The 18,133-nt window shown below is 43.5% G+C and overlaps 1 protein-coding gene across 1 annotated transcript; it reads left to right on the top strand.

The window, feature by feature from the left end:
- The first annotated feature begins 679 nt into the window (after positions 1-679).
- APOH (apolipoprotein H) lies at positions 680-12,301 on the top strand. Its single transcript, XM_082859906.1, has 8 exons — positions 680-785; positions 1,182-1,358; positions 2,770-2,866; positions 4,287-4,363; positions 5,354-5,542; positions 7,857-8,036; positions 10,261-10,458; positions 12,147-12,301. Exons 1-8 carry the CDS (start codon positions 722-724, stop codon positions 12,200-12,202), a joined length of 1,038 nt encoding a protein of 345 aa, XP_082716032.1. The 5' UTR covers positions 680-721; the 3' UTR covers positions 12,203-12,301.
- The last annotated feature ends 5,832 nt before the right edge of the window (positions 12,302-18,133 follow it).

Below are 18,133 nucleotides of genomic sequence, written 5' to 3' on the forward strand. Positions count from 1 at the left end.
CCTCAAACAGATCTAGAATCCGGCTCGACAGACCTAAGGAGTCTTCAGAACGGATGAGCGGGGCTTTGCGTTGATTTGGTGTGGGAGGAGACTGAGAATGCAAGGGTAGTGCGGAGGCTGGAAACTGGCTACCAGGAGGGTCGTGTTACTCGCTGCAGGTAAGAGAGGAAGCAGTCAGTTTGTGAGAGAAGATGGTGACCTCAGTTTTTTAGGCTTTATAATCTTAGATGCTGCTGTGAAGATGTTCTTTGCTCATATATCTGGAACCTGGAACGTCATTTTAGAGGTGAAGAGACCTGAAAATAAGCGACGGTCCTCAGTTTGCATGCCAAGGCTGGGGGTGGAGCGGGTAATTCAGCCTTTGCATTTTCTATCCACCGCTACACAAACCAAGGATGGAGAGCAAGACGTCTGGACCAGAGGCCGGGCAACCTGGAACTACCAGGATTGCATCAGAGGCGAGACCGAGCTGTTGTGTGCCATTAACATAAATGTCGTGAAGACAGAAACCATCTACCAAAGATTTCACAACAGACCCGCCGAAGTGAAAAGTAAATGATTAAAGAATGTAGGTCTTGGAGCTCCTTTCAAACCATGATCCTCTATCTTCTATTGACAGAGATAAAAGTACACCCCCAAATGGTTAATATTTAAGCACTTTAATATTTACAGCTCTCTTTTTAGTAGAGGGAAGCCACTTCGGTAGTGTGAACCGTCCACGATGATTCCTCCCGTGCTCCTCTTGTTTTCAAGTTTTCTCTGCCATGTTGCTATTGCAGGACGAAGTAAGTACTCTTTGCTTTTGAAAAAAATAATTCATATATCCGTCCCCCTTGTGTAATATGGCAGGGATCCGTAATGATTAGTCAAATTCCCTTTAGGGTGGATGCTTGGGAGAGCGGATTGGTGCTTGTTCTTTGATATAGCCCTGTCTAAAGTTCCCGCATGAGATATCTACCTTGTTTAAGCCTCAGTGTACAGACCTGTGAAATGGAGATGACAATAGCGCCCTTCAAAAGTTGGTGAGATTAGACGAGGTATTGCATAAGTCAAGCATTTGGTACAGAACTCAGCGTGCATATTATTGGTGGCACGAAATGCTTTTCATTTGTGTGTGCTATAGCTGAACTTAAACCTGCAAATACAGATTTCTCGGGCAACTGCTCTGTGCTCTGTTTCAGTCTGTCCCAAGCCAGATGACTTACCATTTGCCAGAGTTGTTCCGTTAAAAACATCCTATGCCCCCGGGGAGGAGATCGTGTTCTCCTGCCAGCCAGGCTACGTGTCCCGGGGAGGGATCCGGCGGTTCACCTGCCCGCTCACAGGACTTTGGCCCATCAACACTCTGAGATGCACACGTAAGTCAGCCTCCATCTCATGCATTCTCCCCGTCATTCACATCCTGGACATGTTGGGGAGATGACCTACCTTGTCATGCTCGCGGTACAGAAAGCCAGCAGAACTGTGGAGTGGAGGGCTGTGAAGAAACAGCAGGGTCTGTGGGGAGTTCCACAGGAGAAGAGGCTAAGGACAGTAAGTGCTATTTGCAGCACAGCCTGGAACTAGGGGAGATTCTAAGAAGAGACTTGGTATGATAAAAGGGGGGGAAAACACTGCCGATGTGAAAAGAGAAGTGGAGATTATATTACAAATTATATTTATAATAAAATATAAATATATTAAATTAACAATGTACAGGAATACTACATGTAATAATATATCATATGTAATAGAACAGTTATGTATGTGTATATACATTCACAGATATCTGACTTTATGGTAGATGGTTGCTTTTTTACTTTTTGGCCACGTGGCTCAGCCTGTGGGATCTTAGTTCCCGGACCTGGGATTGAACCCTCGCCCTCAGCAGTGAAAGCGCAGAGTCCTAACCACTGGACCGCCAGGGAATTCCCGACGGTTGCTCTTACTTATTCCTCAGAGCGTGGTTCCGTGATGCTGGCGTTATTTTTTCACAGTCGGCTCTTGAACAAAATCCACCTGAGAGGATTTCTGGCAATTTTGTGTAGAAGCCAAGCAGCAAAAATAACTGTATGGACCTCTCCGAGCTCTGGTTACTTTGGTTGTATGGGTGATACCATTTGTGAAAATGATACGTGTTCATGCGGTGATTTTAATATGCTTTTTGATTAAAAAAGACAAAACGTAATTGTTAATGAAAAACCACTGTAACATCATTAGGGAAAACTTTTCCGGAAATCAGCCTTAACTTTGGAACACTAACAACTTTCTTTTTCAAGTTATTTTCCGCGTGTATATTTTCCTCATTGCAGTGAGTTGACACCATTTTGTGTTTTTCCATTTTCACTAGCATATCAGAAGCATGGACTATATCTCTGTAGTCTTCATAATCCATATTTTATTGGCCGTATCATATTTCAGGTGGACTTACCCTTTAATTACCATTAATTAAAATAATACCATGATAGTGAACATTTAGACTGTTTGGTTTTTGTCATTAGAAGTAACAATACAGGGAATTCCCTGGCGGTCCAGCGGTTAAGACTCCGCACTTCCACTGCAGGGGGCGAGGGTTCGATCCCCGGTCGGGGAACTAAGATCCCGCATGCTGCATGGCAAACAATACAATGGGTGCCTTGGTGCATATATCATTTGACTTATTTTGAGTTCTCTTCTTAGAATAGTTACCAGTAGAGTTACTGGATCAAATAATAGAAATGAGTTGATACATTTTAATCTTAATAGTAAATTCTATAAATGGAAATTGACCTTTATATCTTTAAATCACAGCCAGAGTATGTCCTTTTGCTGGAATCTTAGAAAACGGAACTGTACGCTATACAACTTTTGAATATCCCAACACGATCAATTTTTCTTGCAATACCGGGTAAGGACTTCTGGCTCACAGATGCAGCCCATTCCTGCGCCCTCAAGCTAACATCAAGGCTGGTCCGTTTCTAGTCTTTAGGCTGGACTTGCCGAGTTCAAATCACTGAATACAAATCCACAGTGGTGTTGAGGGCGGGGTAAGGGGTGGAGAATACAACAGCTAGTGAAATAGGAAGTCAACGTTCTAAGTTTTCTGCTCCTGATTAGTTACTTATTTGAGGAGTACATTGAAATTATTGAAACTGGGTGATAATTCTTTATGATCTCTGGGCCAAATCTTGGCATGAGGGTTAAAATATTTTAGTAATCGGACTTGGGCTTTAGTTATGAGGCTAATTTCATCGACTGTGACCTCGTGGAAGAGAATTTTATGGAGAAGCCTGAGTGTGATGATGTAAAACATAATCTTCATCCTCACAGCATCCCCAGAAGAAAGCACTTATGGTTGGTCATATGACTTACCTGCCTCACGAGCAAATACACCATCAGTGACCCTGGCGATAGCTCATCGGCTGTAGAGCAGGGCAAAGTTTCACTGAGGAGGCTTGTTTGTGATTAGAGATTAAGAAATACTGTGTGTGAAAGAGTGGCAGTCCTTTCATCTGAAACACCAATTGACTGGTAGGCTTCATGATGAATGACCTTGAACAAACTGGCTTCAGGGACAATGGTACGTTTGCAATGGAAATAGACTGCACTTTTTTAAACATTTGGGTCAGCAGGCTCTCAGAAAAGGAATATTAGGGATTATTCGGTTTGATTCACTTTTGTGATCCTGAAAAAGAGGTGGTTCTTTGCTTGGAAGCAGTTAACCTGACCAGCTGGTTGGAGACAAGGGGTTTGGGCACTGGGTAGGGCTGGCTTCCATACCCACTAGCGATGGAACCTTCCCATTCTTCAGCAGTTCCCTGCAGCCTTAGGCTGGGAGACTTGATCAGCCTTAGAGGAATGTTAAGCCTCTCAGGAAAACAGTATTATAAGATGGAAAAGAAGCCAATAGTATTTTTTTGGGAGGGGGTCTTCGTTGCTGCGTGTGGATGAGCGGGGGCTACTCTTCGTTGCGGTGTGTGTGCTTCTCATTGCTGTGGCTTCTCTTGTTGTGGAGCACGGACTCTAGGCGTGTGGGCTTCAGTAGTTGTGGCATGTGGGCTCAGTAGTTGTGGCTCGTGGGCTCTAGAGCACAGGCTCAGTTGTTGTGGTGCATGGGCTTAGTTGCTCCGCGGCATGTGGGATCTTCCCAGACCAGGGCTCAAACCCGTGTCCCCTGCATTGGCAGGCAGATTCTTAACCACTGTGCCACCAGAGACGTCCCGAGAAGCCAATAGTATTAATCTGCAGCAATGCTTAACAGAAAAGACATTTGAGATGCCATGGGTGGATTATTTTATAATTTAGTGGATTACATTTTCCCTTTGCAGGTTTTATCTGAAAGGAGCTAATTCTGTTCAATGCACTAAGGAGGGAGAATGGAGTCAGAAACTTCCTGTCTGTGCTCGTGAGTTTGTGGGTCCCAGTTATAGGGAGGTGACTAGCTGATTTGCCTGGGACTTCCCTGGTTTTACCACTATAAGATCTACACCCTGGAAACCCCTCAGTCCCAGCTCCATGAAATGGTTGGTCACCTTTCTGGGGACTGTCCATCCTGACATCTTACTCTGGAAGATGAAACAACCGCTTTGGAAGGACAAACTCTGACCCTGACCCTGACCCTGACGCTAACACTGAAACTCCAGATTAGTTAGGTCAGGACGGCAACCCACTGAGTCTCTGTGTGAAGCTGCTTGTGTAAGCACCGTACAGACAGAGTACAAAAGCAGGAGGTGTTCAACAGGAACAAACAGACCTAAACTAGCACCAAGATGTCACTCAGGTGTCACAGATGACTTGTCGTCATCAGCAGCTATTGCAGGAGGTTCCCTCAGCAAAGTCCTTCGCCAATTCTGACTCTCAGGAACGTCTTCCAAGGTAGCATTTGGATCTAAGACGTATGGTATCATAAGCAACGTGGTCTTGTAGCAGGCAAATCAGTGGTGGCAAGACCTAAATTTCCTTCATCTTTTAGATTTTTATTTTTTTTTTAACCGGTACGCGGGCCTCTCACTGTTGTGGCCCGTCCCATTGCGGAGCACAGGCTCCGGACGTGCAGCCTCAGCGGCCATGGCTCACGGGCCCAGCCGCTCCGCGGCATGCGGGATCTTCCCGGACCGGGGCACGAACCCGTGTCCCCTGCATCGGCAGGTGGACTCTCAACCACTGCACCACCAGGGAAGCCCCATCTTTTAGTTTTTTGACTGGTTCAGACATCTGATTTCCAGATCATATTTTCTTCTTTGGCTTCTCCAGCTGACTGTGTTTACCCTGGTATTTGATCAAAGTTTGCATTTTCCCAAGTTAATCTCTGGATTTTTTTTGTTGTTGTTCTGTAGAGAGTACTTTTAAAAGACTCAACTATTTTCATTAAAATGATAGTTCCTTCTTTTTTCAGCTGTAACCTGCCCTCCACCACCCATACCGAAGTTTGCAAAACTTAGTGTTTATCAGCCATTGTCTGGGAACAACTCCCTGTATGGAGGCAAGGCCGTCTTTGAATGCTTGCCACAGCACGCAATGTTTGGAAATGACACCGTTACCTGCACAGAACATGGAAACTGGACAGAATTACCAGAATGTAAGGGTGAGTGCAATGATGAGACAGAACGATCATGGGAGTGTAGAATCTCTTTTTTGAAGAGGATTGAAAATTTCTCTGTCATGGAGGGTTTCAAATGACCTTGTGTAATGAACGTTTACCGGCATCTGCCAGGTACCCAGGATACCAGATGAGCGAGACCTGACTCAGCTCGGGAAGATGAGCTGTGATGCAGGGGTCTGTCTGCGGCTTCCCAGAGGAAGGGCTCGCGGGAGCAGTGGAGAATGGGGGAACGGCATAGGCATACCACGCAAGGGCGCGGGATGGCGAGAGCCAGGGGGGTGTGAAGGAGCAGGGTGTGTGCATGGACAGCTGAGTATTACTGTGAGGCTGGATTAAACTGGGGAGTCCTAAGAAACAGGCGAAGCACTGGGTTGCAGTCAGATCGATATAAGCTTTTGTAGTCTTTACCTAAACTTAAGAATCACAAGAATACTTGATTTAAAAATATATGTGAAAATTCTTTCTCCTTTAATTTGACTCCTCATTACTATCTTTGAATTTGTCAACTGCATAACAAGTAGAATTTATCACGCACACCAGGAATTATACTAAGGACTGTTACCTTCTCCCGCAGTGGGTGTTACAGATTCTACTGAATGATTCAAACATAAGTGCTTTTTCGCATAGGGAAACTACTACTACTACTAATACCTAGCACCTTTTGGGGGACTAAACTCTGGGCCAGGCACTGGTCTCCTCCTATATATGTGTCATCTCATTTAATTCTCCCAAGTCCTAAGCAGTGGGTTCTTTTCCTTTCAGCCATTTACATAGGTAGATCAGCCGTCAGCATGTCGTGACATTCTCTCTCTTTCTCTCTATAGACATACTATTTTCCCCCTGAATCATGTGAAAGTAAGTTGTACACATCATGACACTTACCCGTGAATACTTCAGCAGCATGAATGTCCGAAGAACAACATTGTCATATGTTATCACTGTACCCAAGACATTTAACATGTTTGGAATTATTAACAATAATAATTTAAACAATTACATTATATACAATTAACAATATTTATTTCATATGCAAACTGCCCCAGCCGATCCAGAAGTATCCTTTATACACGTGTTTTGTTCTCTGTGAAATCTAATCATGAATCACATATTCTGTCTAGTTGTCATAGCTCTTTGGTTTCCTTTAGTTAAGAATTTTCCCCTGCCTTTTTGGTTGTCTTTCACTGACATTTTTGAAGAGTACATGCTAGTTGTCTTGGAGAAGTTTCCACAATGTGAATTTGGTCGTGATTGGATTTGAGTTAAATACTTTTTTTTTAAGAATACACTCCATCACATCAGAAGGCACATGGTGTCAGTCCATCGCTGTCATGCTTAATTTGATCCCTTGGTCAGGTGGGGTATGCCCTTCTTCTCTTGGTAAAGGCATCTGTTTCTCATTGAATTCGTAAGCAACCTGCGGGTGATAGTTTGAGACGGTGAGAATATTCATTCTCTAGCAGTCATTTTAGCATCCACTGATAATCCTTGAACTCAGTCAACTGAGACATTGGTGGTTACAAAATGGTGGCTTTCTAAGTTTATCTTTCTTTCTATATTTATTAGCTGGAATTTTTCTACAGGGAAGAGTTTTTCTTCCATGAACTATTTCTTTTTAGCGTTATTATAGACTCATAGATTCTTTTGCACTCAATTTGTGGAAGAGCCAAAACTGATCCAAGCAGCCCAGCACTGGATTTGGTCCCCTTGAACCATCTCATTAGACTTCCTCCCTCCAGCTTGGCTTTCTTTACTGGGGTAAATAGGGATACGGGTTTGGGGCTGTACTGCTGAGGAAAGCCGGGAAGCCTTCAGTTTTCTCCTTCATATTTCATGCTGGTTTCTTGTATAGTCTGAAGACAGTCATAAGAATTAGATTTAACATTTAAAATCCAAATAATGCTGTTCTAGTGTGCATAGAGGGAATCGCTGTGTTTTAATTTCCATGGTCTGTTGGTTAAAAGAGACAGACTTTTTCCGTCTTTCAAACCCACCATCTTAGACTGTGTGCAGATGAAGTTTGCAATAAATACTACCTTGTGATTATGTGAAAGCCCAAAGCACTTGGTAACTCATTAATTTTCTTTCAAAGTGTTGTTGTTTCTATTTTAATATCCAGAGTCTCACAAGGATAAGATAAAGGGGACAGAATTAAGCACCAAGGTCCCCAGAAATTGTGTTCTAGGCACAGGAACACCCAGTGATTCAGTGGTATAAGAGAGACAAGCACGTGGCTATTCCGTAACCACTGGACCCCACGCTATTTATACTAATACGTCTTACTGCTTAAACTTTTTAGAAGTAAAATGCCCGTTCCCATCAAGACCAGACAATGGATTTGTGAACTATCCTGCAAAGCAAGTACTTTATTACAAGGATAAAGCCACTTATGGTTGCCATGATACATACGCCTTGGATGGACCAGAAGAAGTAGAATGTGGCAAATTCGGAAAATGGTCTGCACAGCCAAGTTGTAAAGGTAAGAAATAGGGGTAAGGTCTTGACCTGCCTCCCAATTCATCGAATAGATCACCTTTACTTGCCATCTTCTTGTTCCAGTCATTTTCCGCTTTGTTTCTCAGACTTGGTTCACAGCTACTGGGATTTATACGGGCATGGGGAAACTTCACGCTTAGCAATCCTGTTTGAGATGAAACTGCATGAAGTAAACATATTTTGTAAGCCTTGATAATATGGTGGAAGATCGTGTGGGCTTCCCATAATTGCTTTTAAGTCTTGGCCCATGAGCCTCCTTTTTTGCTTTGTTCTAGTCAAGACCCTTCTCACTGTGGCAAAACCCAAGCACACATTCCGGCTAGTTCCAGGAAATGGTGACGAACTATAAACAGGCAACAGGCAATCGTATGGACACTGAACATGAGGAAATGAAACACAGCGGGTCCTCCTGAGGACTGCAACTGAAAGTCAGGAACTGTTGCCACTCTGGCCGCGTCTCATTGGCCTCACGGCCTCTCTCATATCTCTGTCTCTCTGCTTTGCTCACCTTGAACCTGGCTTGATGCTACCCCAGGACCTCTCAACTAAAGGATTCATCGCTCACCGGCGTCTCTTCCCTGAGATGCTGGTTGCTTCTGAGTTAGGTGTCTACCCTTGATCTGGTCCATGTCATGCTTGTGCAAAGAACACCGACCTTGCACTGCGTTTCTCCTCAAGTTGCTGCGGGCTGGACAGTTTTGTTTTTTTAAAATAATGCGTTTATTTTACTTTTGGCTGTGTTGGGTCTTTGTTGCTGCACGCGGACTTTCTCTAGTTGCATGAGTGAGGGTTACTCTTCGTTATGGTGCCTGGGCTTCTCACTGCTGTGGCTTCTCTTGTTGCGGAGCACGGGCTCTAGGCATGTGGGCTTCAGTCGTTGTGGCATGTGGGCTTCAGTCGTTGTGGCTCATGGGCTCTAGAGCGCAGGCTCAGTAGCTGTGGCGCACGGGCTTAGTTACTCCGCAGCATGTGGGATCTTCCCGGACCAGGGTTCGAACCCATGTCCCCTGCATTGGCAGGCGGATTCTTAACCACTGCACCACCAGGGAAGTCCGGGTTGGACAGTTTAAATAGAAAAGGCAATTAGACGCAACAGGCAAAATGACATATGACTAGGTTGGGGTCCCCTAGAAGCAGAGCCTGAGACAGGGATTCAAATACAGTTGGTTTATTAAGTGAGTCTCAGGAAAAAGAATGTGAGGCAGGTAGGATGGAGCTGGACACTGGTTCTCAAACCTCACTGTGCATCAGAATCTCCTAGAGGGTTTGTTTAAACAGAGTCTCTGATTTGCTGGATCTGCAGTAGGACCTGAGAACTAGCATTTCTACCAGGTTCCCAGGTGATACTGACGCTGCCAAGCCAGGAACCATGTTTTGAATGAGGATGTGGGCTCAGCTGGAGTCTAACTTCAGTTTAATCCCCTGGGAGCTCTGGACCATGGGAGTCCATCCCATTGAGAGGCAAGGGGACCTGATTATTTTGATCCCCTTCTCAGCCCGTCATAGGCTGCCGGCTGCTCCCTTCCCTGACCCTGGGGTTGTGGACTGATGTGCATACTCTCCTTGGAGAGGTGGCTCTCTTATGGCTGAAGGGCATTTTTCAGAGAAAGGAGCATTTATGAGCTGTTATGAGCCAACACTCGCAGTGGCTGGTGGGTGGTGCAGCAACTCAATAAATGGGAGCTGAGTGGGGCGGGGACGCTTACCTGAAACGGCAGGTATCTGATAGGGGACGCTTACCTGAAACGGCAGGTATCTGATAGAAGATCTTTCGCACAGAAGCCTAGTATCTGATGCTTCTGCTCTGACCTTTTTTTTTTTTTTGTGATACGCGGGCCTCTCAGCGGCCAGGGCTCATGGGCCCAGCTGCTCCGCGGCATGTGGGATCTTCCCAGACCGGGGCACGAACCCGTGTCCCCTGCATCGGCAGGCGGCCTCTCAACCACCGCGCCACCAGGGAAGCCCTGCTCTGACCTTCTTATGTGGCTACTCCAGGGGAAGAAAAGGCGCTCTTGGAAGCCATGATTAAAGGTTCTATTGATAAGGAGCAACAGTTAGCAATGATACTGATGTTACTTGCTATCTTAGAACCTTCTCGTCTTGAGCACTTTGTTTCAGGTCTGAACATCTACTGGTTCAAATGCTACATTTTCTTTAAGAAAGAGTAAATGAAGTCCTGTCTTGACTACAAATATTGTCTCTTTCAGCGTCTTGTAAATTATCTGTTAAAAAAGCTACCGTGATATATGAAGGAGAGAGAGTAAATATCCAAGACAAATTTAAGAATGGGATGCTGCATGGCCAAAAAATTTCTTTCTTCTGCAAAAATAAGGAGAAGAAGTGTAGCTATACAGAGGATGCCCAGTGCATAGATGGCGTCATTCAAATCCCCAAATGCTTCAAGGGTGAGTTCGACACTGGAAAGTTTAGCTAGCACTTACGCTTGTCCTTCGCCATAATCAGTACTTTTATTACCTGATGACTAAAAGAAGCCATGTTAATGTGGCCACTGGAAGTTTTAAAAGAGAGTGGGGCAGGAGGAAATACCAAGATGAAGCAGTAAGCTGTATTTAGTTTCCCCACATTTTCCTTTCCTTTCCTTTTCCTTAAAACTCAGGGTTGTGGTTTTATTTGATGAGTGTTGAATTATGCCATCATGTATAATTCCAGGTTATGCTTGAATACTAATAATAATATTGAATGGAATATTGAATAATAATACTGACCACCTCTTGGTCCCAAATGATAAAGAACTCACCCCAAACTACAAAGTAACTCACGTCAATGGTCATTGGTTTATAGATCTTCTAACATTTCTTTCCTTCCTTCGGCAATTCCTGGAGTTTGAAAAGTACCCATTAGAGCAAAGTGTTCGTTAGAGCTAAACATTTTAAGGAAGATGATATTGTGTTTGTGGGTGATAAAGAAGTGTATAATGGCCAGCATTTAGGCCATTAGTTTCAGGGTTTTTTTTTTTAAATTTATTTTTTAAAATAAATTCTGGATACAAAACTTTTTTTTTTAAATTACAAGCTATGAAAATATCTTCCCCAAGAATGTGATTTTCTTTTAACATTGCCTACAGTAACTTTTTTTTATTGGAGTATAATTGTTTTACAATGTTGGGTTAGTTTCTGCTGTAGAACAAAGTGAATCAGCTATAGGTATACATACATCCCCTCCCTCTTAAGCCTCCCTGCCACCCTCCCCCCCACATCCCACCCCTCTAGGTCATCACAGAGCATTAGTTTCAGGTTTAAGGTCTACATATCTTTGTTTCTACAGAGGAGGAGCCAGCCAGAGGCCGAAGGTATTATTGCCTCCAGGTTTAGAAATGCTTCAAGAATGTTGACAGCCCCGTATCAGCTGGCAGAGGAGAGAGCTGGGAGCAGATTAGAGGAGAGAGGGGTCTGAGAAGTGGCCAGCTAGAGAGAGAGAAGGAAATGATAACTAGCAAATAATACCCACCTCATAGGTTTGATGATTAGAAATATTATGCGTGACACGGAGTAAGTACACAATGATAATAATGGTGGTTATTATCACTATAATTACAAATAGTTAGAAATGCACTGGATGAATTGTTATTGTTCAAAACACAGCAGAGCCCTAGTGAGACATTATATACTAAAGTTGGCAAAGCGCAGTAATCCTAGCACAGATCAGCAGAAAAAATATTAGCGGAAGATAATTTAAAAAAACCAAACAGAGCTTTGTTAATGCACTTCTTTGTGCTGTTCTCTTTTACAGTCTTCAGACAGATGCAGCACTGTTGGTGCATTGGCGATCACATAAAGGGCTGATACAGCTTTTTTTCTTTTAATCTTGACTGTCAGAATTACACCTAATCTTTTATTTTCTCTCTTGGAAACGAGTGCCTTATCATTTCCCTGATTTTTCTCGCATCACTTCAGGCTCACACTGAATGCTTTCATTCACGTAATTCGATTTATTCTGCACGTTTATAAAACGTATTTGACTTGACTTGGCTGCTTAACAGATTTAAGAGATGACTGTTTCTCATCAAAAAAAAAAAAAAAAAAGAGATGACTGTTTCTCTTAAAATGTTTTTTTTTTTTTTCTCCCCAAACAGAGCACAGTTCTTTCGCTTTCTGGAAAACAGAAGCATCTGATGTAAAACCATGCTAAGTTGGTTTTCTGATTCAAAATTAAGTGTCATCCTTGTATGTGTTTGTCCAAGGAACCTAATGGAAATGGAAAAATAAAGTGACTGAATTTATCGCGTCAGCCATTGCAGTGTTACTCCAGGGTAGCTTACTTTGAATTATCTGGTTAAGAAACCCCAATGTTTGGAACATTGTCCTTGCATGGCTGTGAAATGGAAAGTGTAAATAATTACCTAGGTAACCCAGTTACCCTCTCCCTAATTCGACTCCTAAACGCTTTCACCTAAAACAACTGCGAGGCAAGAGTTTTCTTAGAATGGTCCACAGACCGCGGCATCAGTATCGCCTGGTAATTATTACAAAGGAAAAAAATGCTGTGTCCCGGAATTTCCGAGGATGACCCCCAAATCTGCATTTATAACAAAGTCCCCAGATAATTCTTCGCATTCTGAAGTTTGAGGAGCATCACCAAAAGGAATGCATCGACTTTCAGGCCAACAGAAATGGATCTGAGCCCTTCAAGTTTGGTTTACATAATGCCTAAATAGCTTTCCTTACCCACCAGAATTCCGTGACCCATCACTGACATTGCTCCTTTGTTTATGTCTAACGACCTTGGCCTTTTCTCCTCCTGTAGTACGTGCTGGCTCTAGCTGCCTTTCCTGAGCCTGCACCAGAGCAGCTGGACGTTGCTGGAAAAAAAGAAAACCTCACAATTATGCTAATAGGTCCCACTTCGATTCACGAACGTGGGCCTCACATACGCCCTCAACTGCGCCTGGCAATCCTCCCGCATTTCGCTAGTTTGTTCTCTCCCCAACTCCCCAACGCGGCTGTTTCTGTTCTCAGCCCTTCTCAAGCCATCGTCCCTGTCCTCTCTCTCGGCCGATGACCTTGCTCCTTGTTTCGCAGAGAAAACAGAAAAGACCCTTTTCAGTCTTCCCATGACCAAGTCTACCATCTCAGCCATGTCTGTACCAGGGTCTCTGCCCTCCGTCTCGTTTCTCTGAGATCCCGTCTAAGGGCAAACCTCATGTCCGGGATCCCGCCTTCTGTCTCCTACTTGAGGATTTTGCTTTTCTGATGAATGATCTTCCATGTTTATTTTTTTTCCCTTTCTATTGGCGCATTTCTATCAGCATATAAATATGCAATAATATCACCACTGTTTTCAAAAAAAAAAACCTTACTGTTACCTCACACCTTTTTCTGGCTACTGCTCCGTCTCTGTATCCCTTTTTATAAAAGTCCCAGAAAGAGTTGTTTACTTTGCCATCTCCGCGCTCTGTACTGCCCATCGCGACTGGTAAATTTTGTCTCCGCACAGGTGTTTCCTCCGGGATGCGTCTTCCTCAGGCTTCACCTGCCTTCACGGGTGTGGTCCGACATCTCCTCCAAGATGCTTTTCTCTTCCTCCTCCCTTTACAGAAATCAGTGTGCCGCCACTTCCCAGGACGCCATTCAAAATCTCCAAGTGCCCGTTACTGTTACTTAACTTTAGAAACAGCTTTACTTTTTGTTTCTCAATCCTTTCCTTCGATATCCTTCCCTCTTCCTCTCTCTCAACCTCTCTTGCTTCCCCCTCCCTCCCTGCCCCCTCCTTCCCCTTCTTCTTCTTCTCCACCTTCTGCTTCCCCCCCTTATCTTCCTCCATGACGTGTATTGAGGGTCAGCTTTGAGAGTGGGCGGTTACTCCCCTTTCTGAACCAAAAGGCCCTATTTAGGCATTTTGCTGAACAAAAACCCATCCACCCTGGATTTCCTCTTTTAGCACTAAGTTTTAGAACCACTGTTTTCTTTAACTTGTCACCTATTCACTTAAAACTGGACCTCCCCCCCATCTTACCTCACAGCTCTAGGAATGGAAAGAAAGCAGTAAAAATTTTAGGGCCTTTCCCCTGCCCCAGACTGGATCGCTGGGTTTGCTCCAGAAGAGGAGAGAATATATTGTTCTATTATCCTCCCTTTTGTTGCAGATATTTTCCTAATTAAATTTATTGTTTCAAAAATGTTAAATATATAGACTTTTAAAACTGTAAATGAAGCTTTTTTTTTAATTGAAGTATAGTTGACTTACAGCATTGTATTACTCTCAGGTGTACAATATAGTGATTCAATATTTTTATAGATTATACTCCATTTAAAAAGATATTGTAAAATATTGGCTATATTCACTGTGCTATACAATATATCCCTGTAGCTTATTTATTTTATACATAGTAGCTTGTATCTCTAATTCCCTACCCCTATCTTGCCCTTCCCTCCTTCCCTCTCCCCACTGGCATTCATTACTTTGTTCTCTATATCTGTTAAGTCTGTTTCTGCTTTGTTATATTCATTCGTTTCATTGTTTAGATTCCACATATAAGTGATATCATACTCAGCATAATGCTCTCCAGGTCTATCCATGTTGTTGCGAATTGCAAAATTTTATTCTTTTTTATGACTGATTATTGTATACAATTGTGTGTGTGTGTGTGTGTGTGTATATATATATATACACACACACACTACATATTCTTTTTTTTTTTTTGCGGTACGCGGGCCTCTCACTGTTGTGGCCTCTCCCGTTGCGGAGCACAGGCTCCGGACGCGCAGGCGCAGCGGCCATGGCTCACGGGCCCAGCCGCTCTGCGGCACGTGGGATCTTCCCGGACCGGAGCACGAACCCGCGTCCTCTGCATCGGCAGGCGGACTCTCAACCACTGCGCCACCAGGGAAGCCTTACATCTTCTTTGTCCATTCATCTGTTGATGGACACTTAGGTTGCTTCCATGTCTTGGCTATTGTTAGTGCTGCTATGAACACTGGGTTGTGTGTATCTTTTCCAATTAATGAAGAAAACATAGGTAGAACACTCTTTGACATAAATCATAGCAATATTTTTTTGAATCTTTCTTCTAAAGCAAAGGAAATAAAAACAAAAATAAACAAATGGGGGCTTCCCTGGTGGCGCAAGTGGTTGAGAGTCCGCCTGCCGATGAAGGGAACACGGGTTCGTGCCCCAGTCCGGGAAGATCCCACATGCCGCGGAGCGGCTGGGCCCGTGAGCCATGGCTGCTGAGCCTGCGCGTCCGGAGCCTGTGCTCCACAACGGGAAAGGCCACAACAGTGAGAGGCCCGCGTACCGCAAAAACAAAAACAAAAACAAAACAAAACAAAAAAATAAACAAATGGGAAGTAATTAAACTTAAACGTTTTTGCACAGCAAAGGAAACCATCAACAAATCAAAAAGAAGACCTATTGAATAGGAGAAAATATTTGCAAATTATATGACTGATAAAGGTTTAATAGCCAAAATATATGAACAGTTCATACAACTCAACATCAAAAAAACAAACAATCTGATTAAAAAATGCACAGAAGACCTGAATAGACATTATTCCAAAGAAGACATACAGATGGCCAACAGGCACATGAAAAGATGCTCAACATCATTAATTATCAGAGAAATGCAAATTAAAACCACAATGAGATATCACCTCACACCTGTCAGAATGGCCATCATCAAAAAGACCACAAATAACAAATGTTGGCGGGGATGGGGAGAAAAGGGAACTCTCTTACCTTGTTGGTGGGAATGTAAATTGGGGCAGCCACTGTGGAAAATGGCATGGAGGTTTCTCATAAAACTAAAAATAGGGACTTCCGTGGCGGTCCAGCGGTTAAGACTCTGCACTTCTAGTGCAGGGGGCATGGGTTTGGTCCTTGGTTGGGGAATTAAGATCCCACGTGCCATGTGGTGTGGCCAAAAAAAAAGACTAAAAATGGAACTACCAAATGACCCAGAAATTTCACTCCTGAATATTTATCTGACCATATATGTTCTTTCAAATCTGTTTTTTGTTTTTTGTTTTAATTCCTTGTCTTTTTTTTTAACATCTTCATTGGAGTATAACTGCTTTACATTGTTGTGTTAGTTGCTGCTGTATTCAAATCTCTTTTGCTGGAACTTTTTATAAGGGATCTCCAGATTGAGCTTTTAATAGACTATTCCATAAAAATCTCCTGGAATATGGCAAGTTTGTTGAGGATGGCTTCTTGCATCATTTTTTTTCTTTGAAGGCATTTCAGGCCACTGGATAGGCTTGGGTCCTTGAAAATTAATCAGAGTAAACTTTAGAACTTAGGCCATAGTACTGATTCCTCTAATGATATTTTCACAGAAAGAAAAATCTGCTATTTTTCATTCTGAAGAGGCAATTTGGATTAGAGGAACCCATCAGAAGAAACTGCCCAGTTGCAGCCCCTCTATTTAGTGATTATATGGTCCATTTAGTCCCATAAGTAGCCTCTCTATTTGAAATGTTTTTCTTCTTAAATGCTTAGATCACCAGGTTGCCTGTTACCAAAATTCAGCTGTACCCTCCCCAGCCAGAGTGCAGTGACCTTCCCTGCTGGCTGAGGTACCAGAAAGTATTCTTCTTCTCCCCCACAGGCAACCTGGTGCAGAAAGAGTGAAATTATAATCACAAATCGATGGTTATCATCCTACATTTTAACAAGGTTGAAGGTGGTCTTCCCATGCTATGTAATGTCGCTTAACCCGCAACTGCAGACCCTTGGAACCCTGTAAGCTATTATGGCAGATGGGCTTCTAAACACAAAGGGATCCAGGTCGTCACTTTTATTTCATGCTCTAACATGTTTCTTCAAGAAGTTATAGAAAATGAACTTTCTCATTTCTAAGACATTGCCCAATCTTTCAATATGTAGGATCTGATTTCTGAGTCCCCAAACTCAATGATAAGTATTTATCAGTAAAATTTCCCATCTACTAGCCCGAGGGTCATTCCCCACCTTAACACTGAAATAGATTTAGAAGAAAGAGAAAGAAAGAAAGAAAGAAAGAAAGAAAGAAGGAAGGAAGGAAGGAAGGAAGGAGAGCTTGGGGTTTGTGCATATGGGTGTGAGTATATGTCTGCACATTTGAGAGTGTGTGTGGTTGGTGTGCACATGTGTACGTGAATGTGTATGCTGTTTGAGTGTGTGTTTTGTAAATGTGAGCACGAGTATGTGTGCACGTGTGCGCGAATGTGTGATGTATGTGTGTATATAAGTGTGTGTACGAGTGTGTGCTCTTTGTGCCCGTATGTGCATGTGAGCATGCGTGTGTGAATGTGTTTACACGAGTGTGTGTGAGCATGCAGCATACTTAGTTCTTTGTGTGCTAATGCTGCTTCCCAGTGGCATCTGCCACTTCTGAAAGTTCATGACAGACAGTTTGGAAGGAAAAGATTGACGTTTCCCGCGTCAGGCACCGGGAAGCACTTCCCTTCCCATCTAGCTCGCCTGTGTTAACTCCATCTTCCCAATCATCCCATAAGGATGGTAAAGACACTGAAGCTCACGGAGGTTATGTAAGTTGGTTTACACAAGTGACGGAGCTACAGAGCCAAACTTCAGGACTGTGTCTTTCCCCCCTTTTTTTTACACTGCTGGGGAAGCAACGCATTTCCCGGTGGCTTCCTGGAAATAACTGAACTCTAAAGCTGGCATTTTCCAGCCTAGGGAGGGGTGCTGAAACAGGGTGGTGAGGAGGTTTTTGTATAGGTGAGGCTAGGAGGTGGCCTAGTAGGTGGTTGCTGTTTGCATGAACGTTGGTCAGTGCAATATGTCTACAAATCTTCCTCGACGTCCGGGGGTGGGGGGGGCCTCCTGATAAACACATTGCAAGTTGAAAATGCATTTAATACACCCAGCCGACTGCTCATCATAGCTTAGCCCAGCCTACATTAAACGTGCTCAGAACACTTACATTAGCCTACAGTTGGCCAAAATCATCTAACACAAAGCCTGTTTTACAATAAAGTGTCAAATATCTCATGTAAGTTATTGAGTACCGTACTGAAAGTGAAAAACAGAATGGTTTGGGTACAGAATGGTTGGAGTGGAGGGGTTATTTATCCTCCTGATCGCGTGGCTGACTGGGAGCCGTGGCTGACTGGGAGC

Source organism: Leucopleurus acutus (genome assembly GCF_964270905.1).
Source record: "Leucopleurus acutus genome assembly, chromosome: 19".
NCBI classification, from domain to species: Eukaryota; Metazoa; Chordata; class Mammalia; order Artiodactyla; family Delphinidae; genus Leucopleurus; species Leucopleurus acutus.